Genomic DNA, 17,964 nt, shown 5'->3' on the forward strand with positions numbered 1-17,964 from the left:
CATCAATAAGGCAATTTCAAAAATGTAATTTTGAAAATAGCCTTGTGTGGTTCACTTGATAATTAAAGGAGAATCTAGGCAAGAATTCTGAATTCAACACACTACAACTGTAGTAACTTACAGAACTTCTAACAAAACTAAGCAGTCTCAAAAACTAACATTTTTCCTGCCTAATGTTAAGATTAGAGGTGGGAATATAAGTGGTACTCACGATGAACATGAAATTGGACTTCCTGCAGAAGGGAATCTGAAATATAATGCCATTTCTAAAAGAGGGCCTCTGAACAAATTTAAAAATTTCCACTAGGAGTCCACTTTTAAATAATATCTTTTGAAAAAAATTTTTTAGAAAATATACTGAAGGGGGCACCTGGGTGGCTAAATTGGTTATGAGTCTGACTCTTGATTTCAGCTCAGGTCATGATCTCATGGTTCCATGGGTTCGACCCCACATTGTGCTCTGCGATATCAGCATGGAGCCTGCTTGAGATTCTCACTCTCACCCTCTCTCTCTGCCGCTCCCCTACTTGTGCTGTCTCTGTTTAAACAAACTTAAAAATAATAATAATAAAAAGAAAATATACTGAAGTTTAAAGGAATATAAAAAAGTCACCATTTGCCAATAATCCTTTTCATAGCCGGGCTTATTAGTTTTCTATTTTATTTTCCTGGGTACTCGAATGTACACGCACCTGCACAGACAGACATACAAATGGCCACAGAGGGTTTTGAAACACAATTTTCATGAATATATATCATTCCAATCTGTGGTTAGGCCCTGATTTATTTAGCATTGGGTTTTTTTTTTTTAATGTTTGTTTATTTTTGGGAGTCAGAATGCAAGCGGCGTAGGGGCAGACAGAGGGAGACACAGAATCCGAAGCAGGCTCCAGGCTCTGAGTTGTCAGTACAGAGGCTGACGCGGGGCTTGAACCCATGAAGCGTGGAATCATGACCTAGGATGAAGTCAGATGCTTAACCAACTGGACCACCCAGGAACCCTAGCATTCGGCGTTGGGTATAAGCCAACATCTTATGATAACTTCAGACTATACTCTACTTGAATATGTCATAGCATTCAAAATCCTTATGAAACATGGCTAAGGGGCAAGGTTAGGCACAGAAAAAAAAAAGACTAGGAAAAATATTTCTATCATCTATTACATGATAGAATTACAGGTAGTTTCGGTTGTTATACTTTTTTAATTTATCTAAAAGATCTGTAATGAACAGCTGTTGATAATCAGAAAACAATGCAGTAATATACTAAAATGAAGATCGTTTGTATAAATAAATATTAAGATTCAGTAATTTGGGAAATGTACATTTTAAGGGAAAAACAAAAGGTAGGATTTAAGGTTGTAAACATGTACTTAAAATAGCAAAGATTTTTAGAAAAACGAGGTGTCCATCCCCACGAGGTGCTGCTTAGCTAAACTCTGGCATGACAAACTGCCAAGGAGCTAAGTGAAACCAAGAGGCAGATCTCTGTGCTACCAGGGAAAGACTGCCAAGATGCACTATCAAATAAGACCAAGGGGAGTAACAGAAGGTATCATGTGATTTCAACAGTTAGAGAAGGACACAAAGAGTGAAGGAGAGCAGAATTCTTTTACCTGCATAAAACATTTTTGAAAAGATCTGTAGGAAACTATTGTGGTTACTTCTACGGTAGGAATGGGGAATTGGCTATACCATATGATCACAACCTGAAAATGTACATTAATGCATAAATGCATAACACATAAAAAGGAAAGTACATTGCTCACAGCTGAAAAGCTATTTCAAGGTTGTCCCCTAAAAAATTTTAAAAGCAGAATCTACCAATGGATATGGAATATAAAAAAGACGTAAAGTACTTTAATTGTAGCAACTTTGAAATAACAATACTAAGATAGCAATAGAAATGGGTGTCATTATAATTGTTATTTTAAAACCCAGTCAAACAAGTTTTTATTACTAACAAGGAAATGGTCAAGGAATCCATTTTTAAAGGAAACAAACTTCTCATGAAATCATTCTATACCGTGTTAACAGAAGTGATTTTTATTCCAAGGTTATCTTACCATACCTATTCTAGTTTACAAGCTCAGTAATCCAGTAGTGGAATATATTACTGTACATTTAGGCAATAATAAATGAAAGAAAGATTTTTTTAATATGTTCAGATTTAACATAGTACTTTCCCCTCTAAAAACAAAGATAACTGGAAATCAATGAAAGAATTAGGCACAGAATGGGTTAGGACTCAAAAACATTTTTAAAATGCCCCTAAACTAAATGGTAATTACTATTTTAACTCTCTAACAAAGCTTGAATAAGATTTCATTTTTTGCAACATTTATGCTCCAGATGCAGAGAAACTAAGGCTGTCCCTAGTGATTCTGAAGACTGGATTTATAGATTAATAACACATCTCTACTACTGATATGTAGGAGCGGTTTACTGACGTGCTGTAAAGAAAATATATTTCAACTTATTTTACGAGGAACACAGTCATGAACAGAAGTCATTCAACTGGAATCTTTTTGATGTGTACAGCTTTCTACCAGACTTTTAAAACTCAGTAACACTGTTTTACTGAGTGCGTGTATTATTAAAATATCATGAATCCCCAAGGATTCATGGCCACAATCAGCCACTGTGAGAATCAGCTAGTAATACTGGGCATCAGGCCCCAGGATAGAAAACTCAAAATCAAACCAGATAATATAAAAGTACTGCTACTAACTTTCACTTTACATTTAGATCTGACATTTCTCCTTCAATTTCTCCCATCAGTGTGGCACTTGGGGTTGGCTTAGCTGAAGGGAATACAAAAGTAATATGGTTTGTTTATAGATTCCCTTTATTTTCTGGGAAAATCATCCTTTCCTATCAAAAGTGTGGCTTCAAGAGGGATTTTCAGTACAGTGGAGAGGCAACAAGACATGATAATCCTGAAGATCAGAAAGGGGATCAATCACAGCGCTATCACACACATATCCGAGTAATTCAGTTTAAGAAAGCAGTTTAAAGAAATTCAGTTTAAAACACGGGATCCAGGGCGGAGAATGACTGTAAGCACCAGGAAGTACTTTCTCCCTTTCAGTGGAAATGCTCTTGCCTGCAAGGAGCTAATATTTAGTGACACTCTATTACGTCCTGAAATGACGCTACGGATTAGGGCCACTTAGATGACCATCCATCATGTTGCCACTCACGCAGGTGTCACAGCACATAACCATCAATGCCACTTTAAAAGGCTTCCAGTTCCATAAGAACCACGCTTCGCGACAACTTAGGCTGCTTGGGGTTACCCAATCCGTTTTGAGATACTATGTTTCTTCATCCTAGTGACTGAGGCTGCTTTCCTTTATTTACCTACGTTTGTTTGTTTTTTCAAACGTTCCTCTCTCCATTACCTCTTTTCCCACCCTGAGCAGTCTTAGAACGGAAGTTCCCCCGCCAGGAAATGTGGAAAAGGAGGGCTGGAAAGGTCAGGAGCGACACAAGAGAGGAAAGAGTCCTGCAAAAGCAAGTGAATTTAAGTCCGTCAAACTCCTATTAGGCCATTTCGTTTTCTGTTTGCCTAATTGACCTTTTCGGTATCCAGACAGCGCCGAGGTGAATTATCACCTGCCACTGAACTCCCTGCCTCTAGCCTGATGAGTTCCAGGCTTCATTTTCTCAGAAAACTCAAATGCTACCTTCACCATCACCTTTTTTACACACTTCGCCCCCCATCCTTTCCTAACTTTGTAAGCTAAGAATTAAGAGGTTAAGGACAGAGAAAGCTGTGAGGAGGTAAAGAAGCCAAGGTTGTCCCCCCACCCCTCCGTGTCGGGCCGCCCCTGACCAAGTTGCCGGCTGCCGCCTCAGGCTCCACCCCGTCCTCCCAGAGCCGCGGACCCGGGCCCGGAGCGCTCCGGGTAGGCGAGTTGCGAGCAGCTTCCCGAACCGGCCTCAGCTAAGGCAGCGCCCGCGATCGCCGCTCCTTTGCGGGATCAGGCCTGGCTGTCCCAGGAAGGGGCCCGTCGGGGCCTCTGCCTCCCCGCGGCTGGGCCCCGCCTGCAGCCAGCCGCTCTCGAGCCGCCGTCGGAGCCCTTACCCGCAGGACGTGGTAGCCTTCCGTGCCCCCGCCAGGGATCTCGACGCTCTGCGAGGACCCCATGGCGGCGGGCGATCAATGTGAGCAGGCCGGGATCCTCGCTGCTCCCCGCCCCCTGCGCACCGCCCTCTCAGCTCCTCCGCGTAGCACTTGGGACGTGGCACTTGCTGCCGCCGGAGAGCCGGGCCGCACTGCCCGCCGGGAGAGCGTCGCCGCGACACCTACGGCCGCTGCGACGCCGCAGACAGCGCCACCTGCCGCAAATCACCGGAAAGAGCCTGAGCACGAGCAGGTGGGGAGGGGCTTATTCATGACCGCGATAAAACAAAAAAACAGTTCCCCTAGCCGCGGCATGGTGCTACGGGTCCCTGAGTTGGACAAGCTTAAGCAGACGCGTTCCCGCTCGTTTGAATGAACGACTGCTTTGTCTTCGCTCCCCCTGGTGGCCAGAAGCAGGAAAAGAGCTGCTACCGAAAAGAATAGAGGTGGGTCCAAACACAGAGCTATTTTCGGGGTCTTGTCCCAGTTCATACAGAGGATGATAGTGCCTCTCCGTGGGCTGAATACGACATTCGCTCAGCTCAACTCAGTTTTGTAAGGGAAAATGTTCTATTTCTGCCTTCCTATTTGTGAGAACAAGATCAGAGGATCGGTCACAATCTGAGCAATGTCGGGTTAGGAAGCACAAGTGGATGCCCTTGGTGTTCTACCTCCTGCTCCTGGGTTTCCCACTTCCTAGGAAACCCTCGTAGCCAAGTTGTATTCACACTTTTCCTACCCCGTTGCTCCTTTTTCCCTCTCCCTATAAAATCTCCAATTATGGCCATTCCCCAGTAGTCAATTTGATCACTAATGGTGGGGTCAACCAGATATCAGAAAATGTGTATTCTGATGTGAAGCAGCTTAAAGTACATTTTACCACCATGAAATATTCTAGTCCAAAATATTTGGGGCTTGTATCACATCTTTAGTTAGATCTCCCAGGACCAGCTGACCAGTTCTTTTCTCAAGTTAGAATTATACCAAAAGGATTCTACTGGATTAAAAGAGATAATAATCAGGAGATTCAATGTAAGGTCCTGAGTTGAAGGCTGATTTGGAGAAATTGGCTGTAAAGGACATTTTTGGCTCAAATGGCCAAATTTTAATATAAGTATTCGAAGCATTTACTGACATGGAAAAGTGGAAATTATTGACTGAAAACCAGGTTACAAGCCACAGTATGCCTGTAAACAACAATTTTTGTAAGCAAAATACATATTAATATGTATATATGTGTGTGAAGATGTGGGAGGATATGAACCAAGAGTTACAGTGATGATTTCTGGGTGTAACAGAGATATTTTCTTTTTTCTTTTATAGTTTATTGTCAAGTTGGTTTCCATATAACACCCAGTGCTCATTCCAAGTGCCCTCCTCCATACCCATCACCCCCCTTCCCTTCTCCCACTCCCCCATCAGCCCTCAGTTTGTTCTCAGTATTCAAGAGTCTCTCAGGGTTTGCCTCCCTCCCTCTCCCCAACTATTTTTCTCCCTTCCCCTCCCCCATAGTCCTCTGTTAAGTTTCTCCTGCTCCACTTACGAGTGAAAACATATGGCATCTGTCCTTCTCTACCTGACTTATTTTGCTTAGCACAACACCCTTGAGTTCCATCCACGTTGCTACAAATGGCCAGATTTCATTCTTTCTCATTGCCGTGTAGTATTCCATTGTATGTATAAGCCACATCTTCTTGATCCATTCATCAGTTGATGGACATTTAGGCTCTTTCCATGATTTTGGCTATTGTTGACAGTGCTGCTATGAACATTGGGGTACATATGCCCCTATGCATTAGCACTCCTGTATCCCTTGGGTAAATCCCCAGCAGTGCTATTGCTGGGTCACAGGGGAGATTTATTGTTAAATTTTTGAGGAACCTCCACCCTGTTTCCCAGAGCGGCTCTACCAGTTTACATTCCCACCAACAGTGTAGGAGGGTGCCCGCCTCTCCACACCCTCGCCAGCATCTATCGTCTCCTGGTTTGTACAGAGGTATTTTCATTTTTGTTTTTGCTGGTTCTATATTTTCCAATTCTCATGGACTGCTTCTGTAACAATAAAGGAGTATTTAAATTTTTGATATAAAACATCATTTATCTTTCTTTGCTGCCTGTCAATAGATCAATATCAGGTTTTTAGAAGACCTAATGAATACTTAAATACAGAAATGAAATGTTCTATTATTAGGCTCCTCAAGAGCAGGGGCTGCAGTGTAATCAGCTCAACGTCCCTAACATGTAGCGAGTGCCTGTCAATGAATTCGTTAATGAATTTAATGTAAATGACCACATATAAGAACTAGATTTGCTGATGTTCTCATTCTGCTTGACAATTATAATCTTCGTGGTGCTGTTATAAGCTGTTGCTATGTTCAATAGTCAGATTTTGGTTTCCCAGACATTTGACATTAGGCATGGTTTGCAGGATATGGAACTTTGGTAGTTCATGAGCAACTCTGGCCCTTCCTTAGAGCTATATTTTATTTCAGCCATATAAGGAATAGCTATTCCCCATATAGGTCATTTATTTTCTTACCTTCTTTACTTTATTCACACTGATCCACACCTCTGGAGTACTCCTTCTTAAATTTATACTTAGAAAAATTCTGGTGCGCCTGGGTGGGTCAGTTGGTTAAGTGACCAACTCTTGATTTTAGCTCAGGCCATGATCTCCTGGTTCCTGGATTCTCATAAGTTTGAGCCCCATGTCGGGTTCTGTGCTGACCCCGCGGAGCCTGTCTGGAATTCTCTCTCTCCCTCTGTCTCTGCCCCTCCCCTGCTTGCACATGTACTCTCTCTCTCTCCCCCTCAAAATAAATAAACTTAAAAAGGAAAGAAAAATTCTAACTACCCTGTTAGGCCCATCTCAAATGTTACTTCTATATCCTTAAATTTAGAAGAATGCATCACCTCACTATTAGTTTCTAGGATAGTTAATTTCTGGCAACATCATTATAGTCATAGCCCTGTCTTCCACCATGTATGGTCCATTCATTCAGGGTGAGGGTTAAGGATTTTTCATTTTCAGATCCCCAGTTCCTGGTTGAGCCTTGGTTAGTAAAGTTTGTTGATTTGAACTGAATGAAATAGCCTCAAAGTCTTGTGTTTTTCCAGGATCAGGTAATAAGTTATCTCTACTGCTCCCATTTGTGCCTCATCAAAATCTGTGTTATTTTTTAGTAGCAGTTGGTAGACAGTGAGATAATGGCTCACCTGATTTGGGACTAAAAATATGGAATAACCATTGCTCCAATTTTCATGGTGCTAGTTGTGTTCCTCTTTAGGTTCGTGAATATGCTCAGAAGGCAAAGGATAAAATCCTAAGTATGTTGCCAAAGCTAACAAAGTAAATATAAAATGATGGAGGGGAAGGCATGGGAGATTATCGTGTAAGATGATCTCAACTGAAGTAGGAATCTGCTGCAGGCAAACTGGTGTTTTGAAACATCACAGGGAGCAGGAAAGCAAAAGCCCTTAAATAGTTCATGATGGAAGGATCCTTGTTTCATGTTGACGAGTGCAGCGTCATATTGTGGCCTCCAGACTGCTCTGGTAAAGTTTGCTGCTTGCTGCATTTGCATTACCATCGCTCTCTAACTATAGTCAGACAACAGGGACTTCCTTACCTGCTTATGGCCCCTTCCTGACCTAGTTTTGCTGAGGGAGCAAACCTCAGGAGGGGTCATGTTTTGGGGTATGGAACCCCAGCCACAGCTGGTCAGAGTATAGGGGAACCCCCGACTTACCAGAAGCCAACACCTACACTAATAATGTGTGAAGTGGCCTGTTGAGAAAAGCTCTCTTCCCCTATTCCTCCCCCCAAACAAACAGCAGATTAGCTGATGGTGATTAGCTAGGTCAATCAGATTTCCTCTTTGGGGGACTCTGAACTGGGAAATACAAGAGACTCACTCAGTCAGTGTAGTTTTATCGTGTAATAGAACGTAAACTCCATGAGGTCTTGGTCTATGTGTCTACCATTGTGTACTTAATACTAAGAATGAGATGGCATAGAACAGTTGCTCAGTAAACGGTTATTGAATAAATGGATGGATGGATGGATGGATGAAATGAATATGGTCCCATTAATAGAAAAGTACTAGAGCAGTAGTTCTCAGGCTTGGATATGTATCAGAAGCATCAGGAACTCTGAAAATATACAAGTCCAGTGCTCGTTCACGTCAATGAACTGGGTCCCAGTAGTTTTTATTTCCAGGTGATTCTGACACACACAAAATCTGAGAACTACCACACTGGAACAATGCTCGGTAAATGCTGTTTTGTGGGCAGAGAACCAATGAGAACCTCTAGAGCTGAGAGGAATCCTCCCAACAATCACAGCCATGAGGCCCAATTTATACTGATGTTCTGGGGTTTCTTTGATATTCCCATCACCTTTATTGCCAAACTTCTTTAGTTTTTTTTAAACAAAATTTTGTTTGGGACTTACAAAAAAGTTGCAGATAGTATAAAGAGTTCTCATATGCCTTTGAGTCAGTTTCTCCTCTTGTTAGCATCTCACATAACCATAGCACCTTTGTCAAAATCAAGAAACCAGTATCTGAACCTCAGTGTTAACTCTATAAACTTTATTTCAATTTCTTAAGATTTTTCACTAATGCTTTTCTGTTCCAGGATGCAATGCAGGATTCTATATCAGTCTGTTGTCCTATCTTCTTAGTCTTCTTTGGTTTGTGCAGTGTCTCAGAGTCTTCTGATTTTCAGGACCTTGACCACTTTCAAAGAGCACTGGTCAGGCATTTTGCAGAGTACACCTGCATTTGGGTGTGTCTAATGTTCTTCTCAAGATTAGACTGGGCTTGTAGGTTTGGGGAAGGAATCCAATAGAGGTGAAGGTGCCCTTTCCATTATATTATATCAGGAGTTCATACCAGTAACATGACTCCTTACTGGTGATGTTACCCTTGATCACTTTGTTAAGGTGTTGTCTGTCTTAATAGTAAAATTACTGTTTTTCCCTTTCCCCTGGAAGCAAGTCACTAAATCTAGCTCAACTGCAAGCTCCACCTCCTGGAGGAAAGTATCCAATGATACAATTTGGAATTCTTCTGTGAGAAATTTTGCCTCTTCTCTATTTATTTGATCATTATATCTATATCAGTATGGACTCACTTTGATTTTTTACTTTGATTATAATCTAATACTACATTATTCAATGCTGATAAGAATGCAGAATGATATATTTTGGTTGTAGCTTTGCCCACTGAGACCACTGTCAGTTTAGTGTCTGTGTCCCCTTGGCAGGCTCTCCTCTTTTTCGTATGTGGTAAAATACATGTAGCGAAGTCTACCGTCTTAACCATTTCTATGTGTACTGCTCGGTGATATCAAGTATATTTGCACTGTTGTGCAACCACACAACAAACTGAATATTTCTGTACTTTCCAGCACTACAAAATTCTCCAGGCTCATCTTGTATTTTTTTCTGTTCTGGCCCCAGAATCAGCCCATTCCTCTAAGGAGTCCAGCTCCCTTTAATTGGAGATTGATATTTAAAAACCAAAATCTGGGCTCTGGGTGTGTTCATTGCTAATGAAGTGTCACTCCTTTGAGATGTTCTCATTAGAGCCAGAAAACATGAAAATATATTGATCTATAATTATATAATATAATTAGTCATAATTATTTCTATATTTATCTCTGTATATATTAAGCTAAATATGAGGTCACACCACCTCTGACTCTAATTGAGCCCCATAGGATTCATTTCAGCATTTTCCCTTTGCTTATTTGTAACTTCTTTGTCTGACAGTGAGAAACCTAGCTCTATCTACCATTTATGTACTTATTTTTCAACTTTAGTATACATATAAAATAGTTTCAGAATTGTTAATATGTACTCTATAAGAAGCAAATTTATCAATTTATATATATTTATATAGTTTTATTTTTTTAGCTTTATGATTTCCAGTCAATACACCATTTTCCAAAGTCATTTAGGTCAGCTCCATTTACCCCCCTACCTTCCTCAGTGTGATCTATGAGGATAAATGATACATATATGTGTCAGATATACAATCGTCACCCGTACGATATAGTTAGATTCATTAGTTCCAGTCTGCATTCCATCCTAGGATTCCCTGATATATGGGTGATTTCCTAATTTGCACACATTATAATTCACTCTTTATGACGTACAGTTCTATGTGTGTTTGCAAATGTATGCACCTACCATCCGATTACCACACAGAACGTTTCCATCACCCTAAAAATTTCCTTGTGTGATGAACAACCTCTCCTACTTTTAACCTCTGGCAACCACTAATCTGTTTTCCAATGTTATAGTTTTGCCTTTCTCAATATCATATGAATGGAATTGTACACTACATAGACCTTTGGTCTGGCTTCTTTCACTTGTCAAAATTCATTTAAGACTCATGCATGCTGTGTGTGTGTGTGTAGCTCATTCCTTTTTATTATGGAATAGTATTCCATTCTATGGATGTACCCTAATTTGTTTTCCATTTACTTAAAAGGAATCTTGGTTGCTTCCAGTTTTTGACAAGAATCAATAAAGCTGCTATAAACATTTGCATATAGGTTTTGGTGAACATGAATTTTTAATTAATTTGGGTATATACCTAGGCATGGGTTTGCAGAATTGTATAGTACGTTTATGTTGAACTTTATAAGAATCTGATACCGTCTTCCAAAGAGTCTGCACTACTTACCATTCCCACCAGCAATGAGCATGCGCTCTTACTGTTCTTCATTCTCACCACCCTCTGGTATTGTTTCAGGATTTTAAACACTCTATTAATTATGTAGTAGTATCTTGTTATGGTTAAATTTGCATTTCCCTAATGACAAATGCTATTAAATATCTTTTCATATACTTATATACCATCCATATGTCTTCCTTGGCAAAGTGTCTGTTCATATATTTTGTCCACTTTAAAACTGGTTTTTTTCATATTGTTGATTTTGTTTAAAAAATTTTTTTAGTGTTTATTTTTGAGACAGAGAGAGACAGGACATGAGCAGTGGAGGGGCAGAGAGAGAAGGAGATATATGATCTGAAAAAGGCTCCAGGCTCTGAGCTGATGTTACAGAGCCTGACACAGGGCTCGAACCCACAAACCACGAGATCATAACCTGAGCTGAAGTCAGATGCTTAACTGACTGAGCCACCCAGGAGCCCCCATATTGTTGAGTTTTAAGGGTTCTTTGTATGAATAAAGGTCTGGATGTTCATCCCTACCAAATATGTGAATTACACTCAGGTTTTGGCTTGTCTTTTCATTCCCTTATCAACCACAAACATTTTTAATTTTTATAAAGTCCAATTTGGCAATTTTTTTTCCACGTATTGCACTTTTGGCATTATATCTAAAAACCTATCACCAAGCCCGAGGTGTGTGTGGACATCCAAATGTCCCAGCACTGTAGGGGGAAATGCCTATTCCTTCTCCACTGAGCCTTTGCACTTTTATCAGAATTTCTAGAGCTGGGTATCATCTTCCCAGCAAACAAACTCAGAACTAAGGCCCCAAATATAGTAATGCTCCACCATTTCTTTGGGATTTCCATCACCTTTATTACCACATGTAGTTTTTACATAAAACCTCTATTTTCAAGGCAGCCTGTTTTGTTGTTGTTGTTGTTTGGTTGTTCGGTTGGTTTTTACAGGTAAAAGAATTCCCAGGTCTACTTCTTTCAACGTTCTCCTAGCAGGTGAGTCCTTCCTGCAGCTTTGTGAGTCTCTAATTTTAAGGAACCAGTGCTCAGATTAATTATTACCTGTGTATCCTTTGAAGATCAAAGGTGCTGGTAAGTAGTGCAGTTAGAACAATATTGACTTCCTGATACCTGCTTTACTTCCCTGATGGGTTTTTTCCCTTGATGCTGTAGACAGATGGGAATTCTTGAGTTGCACCGAATTACTCCCTCACAACATGGAAGAGGCTGGTTGAGTTCTGCATGGTCCTGGGTAATAGAGAGGAACCAATCTTGCCATCCCAGGCAAATTTTACTTCTCCTTGCCCCTGCTCTGGATCACGGGTCGAAGTAAATTATGTCGTTGAAGGAAAATGTGGACAGTGGTAAGTAACTGCTTAACACCCTAACAGGTATTAGGGGTGATTGGTGACAATCCCTGCGTAAAGATCACAGTGTGTCAAGGGGCTTTGGGGACTTACAAAGAGCTTAACACATTACTCCTCACCCTCCCTGGAAATAACCCAAGGGGATAGTGTTTCAAGTGAAGATAAATTCTTTTTCCCTCATGACACTCAAATCACACATGGGTGAGGTAGTCATCCTTAGTCAAATTGCTTTCCAGCTGTGGACCTGTGAAATCAAACCTGTCATGTGCTTTCAAAATTAATCAAGGATTGGCAAACTTTTTCTGTAAAAGACCAGATAGCAAACATTTTGGGCTTTGCAGCCCCTACATCTCTGCGGCAATTACTTAACTCTGCCATCGTATATAGTGAGGACAGCAATTAACAGTAAGTAAATGAGAAGGTGTGTCTGTGTTCCAATGAAGCTTTAGGACACACTGGACTTGGCCCACAGTCCGTAGTTAGCTGACCCCTGAACTAGACAAATCAATTTGCCTAGTTAAAAAAAAGTCTCAGTTTGTATAGAGTATTTAGAGTGAAGTTACACCATACATCCAGTGATCTCACTCCTAGGTATTTATAGAAGATTAATGCCTAGACAAAATGTCCATACAAAACGTATACACAAATGTTTACAAAAGCTTTATTTATAATCACTAAGACTGGAAACAACCCAGGGGCTCCTGGGTGGCTCAGTCAGTTGAATGTCTGACTGTTGATTTTGGCTCGTCGTGATCCCAGGGTTGTGGGATGGATCCTGCTTAAGATTCTTTCTTTCTCTCTTTCTCTCTCTCTCTCTCTCTCTCTCTCTCCCCCCCTCTCTCTCTCTCTCTCCCTCTCTCTCTCTCTCTCTCTCTCTCTCTCTCTCTCCCCCCCTCTCTTTCTCTCTCTCTTTTTTCCTCTGTCCCTCTCCCCTGCTTGTGTATACTCTTTCTCTCTTCAAAAAAAAGACTGAAAACAACTCACTGTCCATCAACTGATAAATCAATAAACAAATTGTGGTGCATCTAAACAATGTAGTATTACTCAGAAATAAAAAGGAAAAAACTGTTAAAATTTTTGGATTTCAAAAGTATCATGTTAAGTGAAAGAAGCCAAACATAAAAGGCAACATGCTATAAATTCTATGTATAGGTCATTTTGGATAAAGCAAAATTACAGGGACAGAAGACATATTAGTCCTTGCCAGAGCATGAAGTGAGGGAAGGGAATTAATTATAATTCCTGATTAAAGTGTCAGTTTGGCTACAGGCATACATATTTCCATCTTATATGAATCTAAATGCACAGGAATATATTTTATAACAGTTGGACGTTTTTGACTGACACTTATTGTTTTATTAGAAAATTAAAATTCTTGGGGTACCTGGGTGGCTCAGTCGTTAAAGCATCTAACTTCAGCTCATGTCATGATCTCATGGTTTGTGGGTTTGAGCCCTGCGTCAGCCTCTGTGCTGACAGCTCAGAGCCTGGAGTCTGCTTCAGATTCTGTCTCTGTTCCTCCCCCACTCGTGCTTGGTCTCTCTCTGTCTCTCAAAAATAAATAAATACACATTAAAAATTAAAAAAATAAAGTATGTAGGAAAAACTCAAGAAACTGTTCATAGAGGAATTAATCATGGTTGTGATTCAAAACAAGCCAAATGTATTGCTATGTATAATGGGTCTCTGTAAGAGGTTGGGTTATGCTTCTATGACTGCCCAAATCAGGATGGGTTGGGGAGGGAGTTGGAAGAAATGAATTCTTCTGTGTAATGAGGTGAAGGATAGAATACTGGGGAAGGGTGGGGAGGCGGAGGAGAGAAAAGATTAACATTGGCATGGGGCACATGTGAATGGGTGGAGGAAGAAGAGCTGAGAGCCCTCGGGGCAGAGCACCCTAAAAGGGTCTCCCTCTGACTCAGAGTGCTCTACACTCAGCCAACTAACTGTCCAAACAATCAAGCAGGCTTTGAGGGCCAGAGTGGTCCAAGTAGGGACAGGGAGGGTCCACACCCCCTGGGACTCAGCCAGCACCTTCCAGCATTAACCAAGGATATCATGTTCCTTAAGACACCTCCACCATCACCCTACATTCTGTCTCTGGGGATGTGTCTCTGTTAGTCAGCCAGGAAGTGCTCCTCCAGCCCTATTTTGGAAGAAAATTTCTTCCAATGAGACAGTTCAGTTCAGGCAGAGAAAACTGATGAGTTCTCATGCTGGTATATTCTTTGAAGAGGATGCTCTTCCTAATATATACAAGGACATGTATTCTTTCTAAATCTGATTCTTCTAATGGAAGAATGCAGTCTTCCATCTGTGCCATGTTTGGGGTATAGGATTAGTATATCCTAGGAGTTTGGGCTTAGAGACAGGAATGAGTTAGCTTAGGCTGTGAGTGCCTGCTTTGCCTTCTAAAAGGTGACAAGGGGAATGGAGGGAGAGTGACAGTGGTATTGCACACTTATCCTCATCCTGAGGCTTTCATTTATACCTGCTCAGCTGTCCTGTTTAAAAAAATATATGCATTTTCATAATATATTTACAAAAATATACCAAAACAAAGCAATACCAAAAAAAAGCAATACCAGAACAAAACTACTCTATAATCATTCAAGGGCTTGCCAACATGAAAAAAACCAAAAAACAATAGAGTCTACCCTAATAACTGGTTCTTTGACAGTTATAAATGGGAACATTTTCCTAAAGTCAATGGTACTTGCCTTTTAGAAAGAGTTGCTAATGTCCAGCGGAGTCAGAGCAGGTAGATATTGGGTGAAAGGTGTACCTGAAAAGAGGCCTTCAACTACCTCCATTCTGATATCAACCTGTACTTTCTAACTGATTAAGTTATTCTTTCCAGCTTATCACCTAGCTCAGGCAAAAGACCCTGCAGCAAAGCAATCCATGTGGGAACAAAAACTACCCCTCAAGCAGTAACGACTGACCTAACCTGACGTGACTGACCCCAAGACAATGATCAACATTACCTTTACTGTCTACATGCATGTGCCCACTGACTTGTCTCACATTTTCCTTATATAAACCTAGAAGATGTTTTCAGCACTTGGGAGACTGTGTTTTAGATGCTAGTCGTCTTGGTGTTGGTCTCACTGACATAAATGCCTTTCTGGTTTCACCACCACTTATCTCTTTCTCTTTGGATCTTGTCAGCAGCAAGTGGCCAAACCTGGTCTATTTGGGACCCCTAGAGCCAGGGTCTCTTACACTCCTATACTCCAGTTACATATCTATGGAGGTGCTGATGTGGTGGACTCTGGGTTAGCCAAGGCAGAGCCAAGAAAGAGGGTAAGAGCTGCTTAAGGATCTATTGTGCTTTTGCTGTTACTCTCTAGGAACTGAACTTGGATTTCTACAATGAGGCCTCCCCACCAGGTGTGTATCTTGAGGAGGGGAAGCCCCACCTCAAGGAGGCTCTTCCTGGTACATGGCTTGCTGACGTCACTCCAGGGCAAAGGGACTGGTTGACCACCTATGGTGGAAATGTTCATGGTGCAGCCACATAGTATCTGGGGGAGAATGAAGGAAAAGCTGGGGATAAAGGGAGTGGTAAAGGAAGAAAAATAACAAATGCATGAAAGGAAAGAATGATCTAGGTGGTGGGAAAGAATGGAAGTGCTCCACATCATCTCTAATCCTGAACACCCCCTGCACACTCATACACACAACTTCACTCAGGTCTTCCATCCTGGACACTGATCAGGACACTGAGAGCTCAGTGGAAGTACTTAGTGCTTCTCTTTGATCATAAAGAGAATGTTTGATCATAAAGGAATGTTGTCAGGCCATCAACTTCTTTGGGGAGGGTACCTTTAGTCCCTTCCTTCTAAAGGGGAACAGAATTTGCTGAATTTGATCACTGCTCTTTTGTTAGGACTGGCCACCCCTGTGGAAACCCATAAATGCCAGAACCTGGTGATGATGGAGACGACTCACATGTACCATCTTTGCTCCCACTACTTCCCGCTGAGAAGACCCCTCTTACTGATTCTTTCTTCAGCGAACACTGCTCAGCTTTCAAACTGAGCTCAAGAATCACTCCAGGAAGCCTTCCTTAACCATCTGATTAAAAATTCTGTTTACTAGATTTTTACACACTAAAAGTGACACGTGGTTATTTTAAAATGATAAAAAGATATATAATTAAAATAATAAAAAGTCAACTAACTCTCACTCTCGAACTCTACTCTTCTGAGATAACCAATGTTGAGTTTAGTACGTATAGTTCCACTTCTTTCATTGCCAAATACACACATGTACACACACTTGCTTGTTCTCTTCCTCCCCCTTCCCACCCCTGCACAAGGTCACATTATACACAGGACTCTGTAGTTTGCTTTTCCTTTTCCTTTTGATTAATAATATGTCACAGATATTTTTCTGTTTTAATAGCAATATCGTAGTTCACAATGTGATACTTGTTACGATACCCAATTTTAATTTTTTTAAATGTGCTGTATTGTCTAAGACTTCTGAAATAAGATGGTTGCTAGTGGTATCCTACTTCTGCTTTACAATTTATTTAATATGATGTTTGTTTTTAGTTTTTGCTAACTAGTCTTTATCATGGGTCAGATGGAATCCTGCTAATCCCACTTCAAATTTGTATGAGGAGAAGCTGCAGAATTTTTTCAAGTGACTTTTCAACGTATTTCCATTTTATCCATAACTGTTCTCATTTAACTTATTTATAAATTTTTTTAATTTAATATTTTTTAAATTTTTAAATTAAAAAGTTTTTAAATTTTTATGCATCTTGCATTCCTGGAATAACACTTTGTGGTTGTGGTATCATTTTGTCACTTTGCTGCTGAATTACATTTGCAATACAGTATTTTACTTGTTTAGAAAATTTAAATCAATATAACTGAAATTGCTCTGTAGTTTTTTTTTTCTATTCATCAAGCTCTGTGCCTCTATAGCATCCTAGTCATGACTCTATCATGGTACTTATTACCTTGGTGAAAATTGTGTATCTAATTGTCTATGCATCAGCAACTGGAGAGCAGGGACGAGGTCATATTCAATTTTCTGTCCTTTGTGCCAAGCACAATGCCTAGGACATGGTAGAAGCTCAAGGCAGCTGTGTTGAAGGAAGGAATGAAAAGCTTTTAGAAATATTTCCTTTAATCTAATCTTACCTCCTGTTTATAATTTGCCATATGCTATCTTTAGATTTCTTTTGTTCCAATGTCAGTAGTGTCCATGTTTCTATCCTTACTATTTCCCTTGCAGAAATGCCATCACCAAATACAACACTGCAGTTAAAATGAATCAACTGGGGCCACATGTGTGAGCACAGATAGATGTCAAAAGTATAAGGCTAAACAAAAATGCAAGGATATGTATAGCATGACACTGTCTGTGTAGAGTTGTAAAAATGCAAACAATACCCTGCACTTGTGCTGGGTGTGTGCTGTTGGTTCACAACCCCACTGCAGACTTTCTGGTGCAGACTTTCTGGGCACTCTTCTGTATTGCAAGTGGTTGGCGACTTGTGAATGACATGCCACGGGCTCTGTTAGGTCTTGACAGTGCACAGCATTGACAGGAGATTAGAAAACAGAAGAAAGGGAGAAGCCACTTTTCTGTCTGTTCTGGCTGTGTGCTCCAGCAATGGCAGCACCAGCCATAGGAGGAGGTGACTGAAAATGAGCATCTCCGTGGGACCAGTGGCTACTGCAGCAGCAGCAGTGCCAACCTGTAGCAACCCAACACGAAGGAAGCCAAGTGAATAGCTACTCGGGT

At 40.8% G+C, this 17,964-nt stretch overlaps 1 protein-coding gene and 1 long non-coding RNA gene across 3 annotated transcripts in view; one reads left to right on the top strand and one right to left on the bottom strand.

Moving 5' to 3' along the window:
* GORASP2 (golgi reassembly stacking protein 2) overlaps positions 1–4,277 on the bottom strand; it is a 29,971-nt gene extending 25,694 nt beyond the window's left edge. Inside the window, exon 1 of one of the 2 annotated variants that reach the window (XM_029934395.1) lies at positions 4,091–4,277. In XM_029934395.1, the coding sequence (XP_029790255.1) occupies positions 4,091–4,153 (63 nt within the window). In that variant the 5' untranslated portion in view covers positions 4,154–4,277. The remainder of the gene's footprint in view (positions 1–4,090) is intronic. The other variant, XM_029934397.1, reaches the window with a different exon arrangement.
* A 190-nt stretch (positions 4,278–4,467) lies between these two features.
* LOC115286473 lies at positions 4,468–16,303 on the top strand. Its single transcript, XR_003906081.1, has 3 exons — positions 4,468–4,575; positions 12,005–12,195; positions 16,091–16,303. It is a non-coding gene; the product is annotated as an uncharacterized LOC115286473 (long non-coding RNA).
* The last annotated feature ends 1,661 nt before the right edge of the window (positions 16,304–17,964 follow it).

The sequence above is a fragment of the Suricata suricatta genome, chromosome 3 (genome assembly GCF_006229205.1).
Source record: "Suricata suricatta isolate VVHF042 chromosome 3, meerkat_22Aug2017_6uvM2_HiC, whole genome shotgun sequence".
Taxonomy (NCBI): domain Eukaryota; kingdom Metazoa; phylum Chordata; class Mammalia; order Carnivora; family Herpestidae; genus Suricata; species Suricata suricatta.